The sequence below is a fragment of the Vipera berus genome (genome assembly GCF_964194415.1).
Source record: "Vipera berus genome assembly, chromosome: Z".
Classification (NCBI taxonomy): domain Eukaryota; kingdom Metazoa; phylum Chordata; class Lepidosauria; order Squamata; family Viperidae; genus Vipera; species Vipera berus.
The window spans coordinates 27,670,958-27,680,725 of NC_138205.1; the positions used below are offsets into that span (position 1 = coordinate 27,670,958).

At 36.7% G+C, this 9,768-nt stretch overlaps 1 protein-coding gene across 1 annotated transcript; it reads left to right on the forward strand.

The window, feature by feature from the left end:
- Nucleotides 1-400: 400 nt before the first annotated feature.
- Nucleotides 401-9,433, forward strand: LOC308678908 (olfactory receptor 10A2-like; the record flags this gene model as incomplete). Its single annotated transcript, XM_081346138.1, has 4 exons — nucleotides 401-404; nucleotides 503-550; nucleotides 659-836; nucleotides 8,725-9,433. 4 exons carry the CDS (start codon nucleotides 401-403, stop codon nucleotides 9,431-9,433), a joined length of 939 nt encoding a protein of 312 aa, XP_081202264.1.
- Between the last annotated feature and the right edge of the window lie 335 nt (nucleotides 9,434-9,768).

Here is a 9,768-nt window from a genome sequence, read left to right on the forward strand (position 1 = left end):
GAGGTTGCTAAGTGAGGCCAGTAAATACTTGCTGCAAGGAAAGCAATTGGAATGTGCAGCAGAGGGAATCGCCATTTCTGAGCAGCGCTGATCTTACGCTCCTAACAGTCTCCCTCTCTTTGTTTCAGCTTGCTTTCTGCAATAGAAATTGACTTCTGCAGTAGATTTTTAGCCATGAAGTGGCTTTAACAATACTGCAATTCAATTGGACCCAGATTGTTGGGGGCAATTAAGCTGACTTTGTAATAATGCCGCTTGGGGGGTGTATGAAAGCCCTAATAAGCAGGCATATACATAGAATGAAGGCTACTGCTAAGCTTGTAAGCCACCCTGAGTCTTCGAAGAAGGGCGGGATATAAATGGAATTAAAATAAAAATAAAAAATTTCTAGCCTGAACACATGGGTGAGTTAGAATGGCCATGTTTTAGTTGAACATCATAATTCAAAACTATACATTTGTAATTCATTTATGCAATCTTTTTAATTCTTGTTATGTTGCAGGACCTATTGCTCATGCCATGAATCTGGGTAATGAGGAATATATGAAAAGTAAATAAGCCTATGTCAATTATGGAAATGAAGAAATGCTCACTATCAAGAAAGGAAACCAGACAATGATGTCAAAATTCATTCTTGTGGGATTTGGAATTCTTCCAGAGTTGCAGCCTCTTCTTTCCTTTTCATTCTTGATGATATATCTTGCAACAATAACTGGAGATCTCCTCATTATATTCTTAGTGCTATCTGACCACCATCTTCACTCCCCCGTGTTATTTTTCCTGGGGAATCTGTGCTGCCTGGAGACCTGTTATAGTTCAATCATCTTACCAAAAATGTTGGGCAATTTGTTTACTGTTCAACAGTCCATTTCTTTTACTGGATGCATGATCCAATTCTCTTTCTTTAGTTCTTGTGCTGGTACAGAGACTTATCTCCTGGCTGTCATGTCCTATGACCAATATCTGGCAATATGTAGACCTCTGCATTATGCTTCTATCATGCATGGGAACATAGGTGTCCACATCCTGATGGGATTGTGGATTGCTTCTTTTCTAGGTGGTTGCCTAACAGTGTCTCTTTTGGCTCAGTTATCATTCTGTGGCTCCAATGTCATAAATCACTACTTTTGTGATTTGATTCCACTTGAAAAACTGTCATGTAGTGACACAAACCTGATTGAATTTGTAACCCTTTGCATTAGTTTCATTTTCATTGTCATCCCATTTCTACTAACTCTAATATCCTATATTTGCATCATTGTCACAATTCTAAAAATATCTTCTGCTACCAAAAGACAAAAGGCCTTTTCAACTTCTTTTTTTCTCATCTCATGGTGGTTTGCCTTTTTAATGATACACTAATAATTGTTTACATTTTGCCAGATACATCCAGTATGAGGGAATTGAATATATTTGTTTTCATTTTCTACACTGTATTGACTCCTCTAATCAACCCTTTGATCTACAGTTTAAGAAACCAAGAAGTCCACAAGGCCCTAATGAGAATTGAAAACAAAGTGATACATTTTCCAAAGATGCAAATTAATATATGATCATAACTTATTAAACAACTATTTCTTCCTTTTATACTGCCTGTATGCTGAACTGTGGCACCTTTTCTTCATCAACAGAAAAATATTGTGCCTGAATGACCTAACATTCCATTATGCAAGATTTTCTTTCAAGTCCCATTTTTATAACTGCTATGTACAAAGTATCATATCAAATAGTATATCTTCTATAATACTTCTTCTGATGTGTGCTTTACTTAACATAATGTGCTTCTTTCCCTCCATCTTGCGCTGGACAAAAATATTGTAAAATGTTTTTGTGTGCATTTTGGTTGTGGACATCATTAATACAATTAATAGATATTTTATATTATATATTTAAAACACCACTAGATATTTGGCATAGACAGTGAATACAAACAATTACCTGTTCCAGTAATATGTAGTCATTATTATGAATTGATCTAGAGTCATTTCTCACATAGGGAAGACTGAGTGAGTCAACAGGAAGGAGAAGACAATGGAGCTGTTAAGTTTCTTCAAAAGAGGAAAGTGTGAAGTTTGTATAAGTGTGAAGTTTATATAAGTTTATAGAAAACATTATGGACATTATTATGGACATGATGAAGACTTGAATGATTTGAATTTGAATAGATGATAGATAGATAGATAGATAGATAGATAGATAGATAGATAGATAGATAGATAGATAGATAGATAGACGGGCTGACAGACTGACAGACAGATAGATATAGACAGACACACATCTATACCCATATGTGTGTATGTATAAGGTAAAAGGTAAAGGTTCCCCCGCACATGCATGCTAGTCGTTTCCGACTCTAGGGGCCGGTGCTCATCTCTGTTTCAAAGCCGAAGAGCCAGCGCTTGTCCGAGGACGTCTCCGTGGTCATGTGGCCAGCATGACTATACGCCAAAGGCGCACGGAACGCTGTTACCTTCCCACCGTAGTGGTCCCTATTTTTCTACTTGCATTTTTACGTGCTTTCGAACTGCTAGGTTGGCATGTATATAAAGTGTTTATGTGTATATATAAAATGCACATACACATACATACATACATACATACACTATATTTAGTTATATTTTCTTTCTTTTTATCTTTTCTTGTGTTTGGCTTACTATTTATTACTTATTGTTCTGGGCTCTGTATAATATTTTTCTCTCCAGAAGGGAGTATTATGATGAAAAGGTAGGTATGAATGTAGAAAAATCACCCTGCCAAAGATTTATATGTTTTATCTAGAAAGAGTGAATTTTGGCACGTTCTTGAAGATTAAGAGTGCATTACATCAGAACAGTTTGTCCAAGAGTCAGTCAGGAACAAATCCCTAGGCTCATGTGATATATTTTAATTATCCAATAATTAAAAATAATAATATAACCTACTGCTCATGTAAGCACAAATATTATTATCCTGGATCACCAACTAGTGTAAAAAGGATGCTTTAACAACACTTGGACACAACATTTTGAGAATGGTTTACTGCTATATTTTCCCTTCCACATCTTTTGTTGTTAATGGCACACACTAGAACAGCTCTGATATAACATGGAACAACTACAGGTGAGAGCTAACCTCATATGTTGACTTTATTTGTTTCCAGGATAATCATTCTATATTAACTAGAAACAATTGTTTCAACAAAGCAATAACTTTGCCCTGGGCTGTAAATGGTATCTGTCTTTATACTCCATATTCACCAGTCTATTTCCATTAAAAACAAAACTCATTTTCATCCTTTTCCCAAATTCCAGCACTTAACTTTATCTTTGGAAAACCATCCAAAACAGAACATCTAGATTCAGTCACAGTTTTGTTCCATACAGTATTAACCTTGTGAACTTTAAAACTTCCTCCTTCCATTATGTCTTCAAGATGGACAGTGATTAACAGGGCTTTTTTTTTGTCATAGAACGCTCAGAACAGAGTTCCAGCATCTTTTTCGGATGGAACCTTGTAGGGTAGGCAAGGCGGGTTGTATGACGTGTGAGTTTCGGCACCTTTTTCTTTTACAAGAAAAGCACTGGTGATTAATATTTATATGTTACTTGTACTGTATATAAGGGTATAGTTATATATATATATATATATATATATATATATATATATATATATATATATATATATATATATATATATATATATATATATATATATATATATATATATATATATATATATATATATATATATATATATATATATATATATATATATATATATATATATATATATATATATATATGTTTTCTGAGGTTATGTATGTATGTATGTATATGTATATGTATATTGTGTATAGTGTTTAAATGTATGTTATGTATGTGTACACTTTAGAGCAAGCAACTAAATTTCATTTTTAATGTTTGCCATTGTGCTCCCAATAAAAAAACATAACAATAAGGTTTATCTATCTATCTATCTATCTATCTATCTATCTATCTATCTATCTATCTATCTATCTATCTATCCAGCTATATTTGATTGCCATATTTATTTTCTGCCATTTTTATATATATGGTGCTCAATAAAGATTAGAGATATTTCTTTTAAGTACAATGGTAATTATTCAGCAGTCTGGTAGCACCTTTAAAATCTATAATATTAAATTTTAAAATGCATAAGTTTTCATGAGTTGCAGCTTTCTTCATCAGTTTCATCTGATAAATTTGTTAGTAGGAAAAAATGCTACCAGATTCATGATATTTTTTGCCATCAACGTAACTCCTCTCCCACACTGTTAATTTTTTTCCACTAATTATAGATTTAGAAAAGATGGACAGATAATTTAAATTATAATCCTTACTATATATACCCTTTAAGATGACAATTTCATTGAATACAGTGGCATTAATATCTCAATAATTCTAAGTCATGGGATTGATTGCAGTATTAATTTTTAAGAACTTGAAACCCCTTTCTTTTAATGCACTTCTTTTTACTAGAAAGCATCAATTTTTTAAAAAAAGAAAGAAATAAGTGAAATAATTCTAAATTTAATTTCAGTAAATAAAATATTCACTACCAAAAAACTGTTATATAGGAACAAAAAAGCCAAGAATAGAACAATAGCAAAGAAAGCATTTCACAGAGAAATATGTACATTCTTAATATATGACCATCAAAAATATTTTTTCTCTCTCTGCAGCAGAAACAGTTTTTCTTAGGAATAGGCAACATAGAGAGAATATATTTTTAAAAGTTTTTAAAAGAGTTAGCTGATCAGAACAGCTATTTAGCACCTTCAGGGTATCACCTGAATTGTGTCCAGAAGTATATTGACTAACAGTATTGTTGTTTCAGACCAGAAATATGATTCCACAAACAGATATAAGTCAGGAAATATAAGAAATAGATATGATCTTTTCCAGAGCTAGACTTTGTCGAATATTTGTCTACTGCTAGAAATAAATTATATTTATATCCAATTGATTGATTCCACTCACCCACACATTCACCCATTCATACATTCATACATATATAACACATGTATTTTTCACTTGATCCTGTTCAGTTCACTTCATATTCATTTTTTTATTCTTCATTGCCTTTCACTTATATTACATCCACTGTTGTTTTTTTGTCACAAATAATTTGCTGTCTTTTCTTTAAAGTCAGGATTTTTAGTTGCAATTTTCTTTAATCATTCCATTTCAATAATTTATTGACACTGTTTTATGCATAAATTTGAGGAATATATTGATATATCTCTCTCTTTTTCCTATCTTTTTAATCTAAAATTACAATTCTACTCTACTTGGGCCTAAATTATATATGAATATTTATTACTACTATAGTAAACAATAACTATTAATCTCTCCTTATTAGACCAAAGCTTATTCAGTGGTTTTTGTATTAGATATTCACAAATATGCTATCTGGAGAGATCAGGAATAATCACTGTTTGGACATATATTACTTGTATTGTATCAGAAAAGTTTGCTTGAATCTTGGTGATGCAGAGAAAGTGATCTCAGCAACTTTACATGGAAAACCCTCTGGACTCTGGATTGCTTCACTAAATGTTTCTGATCAAGATTTGCTATCCCCTCCACAGAATAATTTTGCATCTTAAATTTTATCTATGAAATGACTTCATAGGATAAAATTCCATGGAATAATATTGGGCTAAAGTGGGTTTTAATGAGATAACTTGACCCAAAACTATCACTGCATTTCATATGCATTTCAATCTGATTATTATGTTGCAGGACTGGTATGGCATGCCATTTATTTGATTAATGAGGAATGCACATTGATGGAGGGTGTCTTCCCCTCCACTTTAATAGAGGCGGTGGTGAGGCCCCTTCTCAAGAAGCCTGCCCTGGACCCGGCCTCCTTGAATAACTATTGTCCTGTCTCCAACCTTCGCTTTGTAGTGAAGGCTGTTGAGAGTGTTGTGGCGCATCAGCTCCCGCAATTCCTGGATAAAGCAGACTATCTGGACCTGCACCAGTCTGGTTTCAGGCCCGGTTACAGCACAGAAACGGCATTGGTCGCACTGGTAGATGATCTCTGGTGGGCCCGGGGCAGGGGTTGTTCTTCTGTCCTGGTCCTACTTGACCTCTCAGTGGCTTTTGATACCATCGACCATGGTATCCTGCTGTGACAGCTCGGGGGTTAGGAGTGGGAGGCACTGTTCTATGGTGGTTCTCCTCCTACCTCTCAGGCCGCTTGCAGTTTGTATTGGCAGGGGGGCAGAGATCTACCCCGAGGCCCCTCACTTGTGGGGTGCCTCAGGGGTTGGTTCTCTCCCCCCCTCCTGTTTAACATCTATATGAAGCTGCTGGGTGAGATCATCCATGGCTTTGGGGTGAGGTATCACCAATATGCGGATGATACCCAGTTGTTCATCTCCACCCCGAGCCAACCCAGTGATGCCCTTGACATGATGTCCCGGTGCCTAGAGGCGGTGTGGGTCTGGATGGGAAGGAACAGGCTCAGGCTGAACCCCTCCAAGACCGAGTGGCTGTGGATACTGGCATCTTGTATTGTCCAACATGTTCCATCTCTTTTGATGGGGGGAGGTATTTCCCCCCTCAGAAAGGGCCCGCTACTTGGGTGTCCTCCTGGATTCATGGCTTAACTTGGAGGATCATCTAACTGCTGTGACCAGGGGGGCCTTTGCACAGGTTCGCCTGGTGCGCCAGTTGTGCCCCTTTTTGGACTGAGATGACCTATGCACGGTCACCCACACCCTTGTCACTTCTCACCTGGATTACTGCAATGCTCTCTACATGACCCTGCCCTTGTGCACCCGGAGGCTTCAGCTGATGCAGAATGTGGCTGTGCAGGTGCTTATGGGAGTTTCTCGATACTCCCATGTTACACCACTCCTGCACAAGCTGCATTGGCTTCCAGTTGCCCTCCAGGTGTGATTCAAGGTGCTAGTAATTACCTTTAAAGCCCTACATGGCTTAGGCCCGAGGTACTTGTGAGACCACCTGCTGCCATTGTCAACCTCCCATCGCCCAGTTCTCTCCGACAGAGTCGGCCTCCTCACGGTTCCGTTGGCTAAGCAATGCCAGCTGGTGACCCCCAGGGGGAGAGCCTTCTCTGTGGGCGCACCGACCCTCTGGAATGAGTTGCCTCCGGAGCTGCAGATGGTCCCTGACCTTCAGTCCTTCCACAGTGACCTGAAGACATGGATGTTCCAACTATCGGGCCTGGACTGACTATAGTTTTAAATTTGGTTTTATTGGGTTAATTGTTATGTATTTATTACATTTATGGTTTAATTCTTTTTTTAATTTTTGTTTTTTATGCTTTTTAACTTTTTATTGTTGTGAGCCACCCTGAGTCCTTAGGGAGAGGGGCGGCATATAAATTTAATAAATTCAATTCAATTCACATAAAGTAAATAAGATTCATTATACTTTGCAAAACTTGTTATTTTAAATGCAACTTTATTTTTTGTAGCTGTGCCCAACTATATTTTTTTGAACAAAGTGTGATAGATGCAATTCTCCCAAATATGTGTACTCCACATTTTTTTCTTTTTCTGGGGATATATATCATGTATAAAGAATGATAGCTGCAAATGTTTAGTAAAGGTAAAGGTTCCCCCACACATGCGTGCTAGTCGTTTTCAACTCTAGGGGCCGGTGCTCATCTCCGTTTCAAAGCCGAAGAGCCAGCGCTTGTCCGAGGATGTCTCTGTGGTCATGTGGCCGGCATGACTAGATGCCAAAGGCGCACAGAACGCTGTTACCTTCCCACCATAGTGGTCGCTATTTTTCTACTTGCATTTTTACATGCTTTCAAACTGCTAGGTTGGCAGAAGCTGGGGCGAGTAACAGGTGCTCACTCTGTTATGCGGCACTTGGGATTCGACCCACCAAACTGCCGACCTTCTGATCGACAAGCTCAGCATCCTAACCGACTTATTGCTGCTCATTTTGGCAAGTCAGTTGATTTTAATTGAATTGATATCTCCCCCCTCAGACACACATTCTGAGATGAAAACAGTGAACATTATCAGATGTAGGAGGAGTGGCAGAACCAGAGGGCAGAGTTAAAAGAGGAATGAGCCTTAAATCTCTATGTAGCCAAAGTGGACTGAGTCTTACCCAAACATGACTTCCCCGCTAGACCATTATCTAAGTCCAAGTACTAATTGTTAGTTGAGAATATTTCTGTGCAAAGGGTATTTATCAACAAATCAGTTTGATTGGGTCTTCACATATAGACCTGGTCTTTCACACCTGACATCAGAATATTGTTTATATCCCTTAATGTTATAGAATATGTGACATTGTCTATCATGATGTGGTTAATATGTTTAGAAATACAACACCTGTTCTTTCTGCTGTTTAGATATGCCAACCAGGTATTCAAGAAATGTATGTCAGCTTTTACCACAATCATCAGATAGAAGAAAAGAAGGAAAAATGAGGCTACTAAAGTTCTTCAAATTGTTTTTCAGAATAATCTTAATAATAATTAATTGGAAAGAATGGAAATAAATCAGTCAAGTGTTACAACGTTCATTCTTTTAGGATTCAGCAAACTTCCCCAAATGGGAATACTCCTCTTTACACTGTTTTTTATTATTTACAGTTTGTCTATTGTGGGGAACCTACTTATTGTTCTACTTGTTGTAGCTGACCATCGTCTTCATACCCCCATGTACTTCTTCCTTCTAAATTTGTCTTCTTTGGAGACATGTTACATTTCAACCATCCTGCCCAGAATGCTGGCTAGTTTTGTAACTGGGGATAAATCTATATCTGTCTATGGGTGTATGACACAATACTACTTCTTTGGTTTTTTAGCATCCACTGAATGTTATCTTCTGGCAATGATGTCTTACGATCGATATTTAGCAATCTGCAAACCTCTGCATTATGCATCCCTCATGAATGGTAAACTCTGTCTCCAGTTAGCCCTCACATCCTGGATAAGTGGTTTGTTGACCAACACTATCGTAACTGCTTTTCTGTTACAATTAACTTTTTGTGGACCCAGTAAAATTGACCATTTCTTTTGTGATGTGTATCCAGTGGCAAATCTTTCCTGTAGCAATACACACCTAGTGAAACTTGCTACTTTTATTCTAGGATTCCTGAGTATAGGGATCCCATTTCTCCTAACAATGACCTCCTATGTTTATATACTTTATACTGTGTGGCAAATGAAATCTAAAAAAGCACAACAGAAAGCCTTCTCTATCTGTTCTTCTCATCTCACAGTAGTTTCATTTTTCTTTGTTTCACTATTGCTTGTCTATGTTGTTCCTGAAACAGAAAGTCTGAAGGAGCTACATAAGATCTTTTCTTTGTTCTACACTGTCCTGACTCCAACAGTCAATCCCATCATCTACAGTTTGAGAAACAGAGAAGTTAAGGAAGCCTTCTTTAAAATTGTTAGAAAGTACAGCAATAGTTTTATAGTATCATAACTTTTCAATGACTGTGGTAAAGTAGAGTTAAAGATGGGGTGTGTATAACAGATTTTGGTGCTATGGAGACTAATGTAGCCAAAGTATCCTTCTGTCATGTATGATAGATTCTTCACGTTACCTTACATATTATTTTAATATTTAAAATAGTGTTCATGGCCTTATATAGTCCTAATATAAATGTCAGAATTTGTTTCAAATGTGTCCATTACTATCCATTCTTACAAAAGGGGGCTAACAATATTTGGGCACATTATTGTAGTTTATGTTACTATTATTACAATTGTGATATTGATTTATTTTCTGTATTATTTTCTATTGTATGTTCCCTTTGT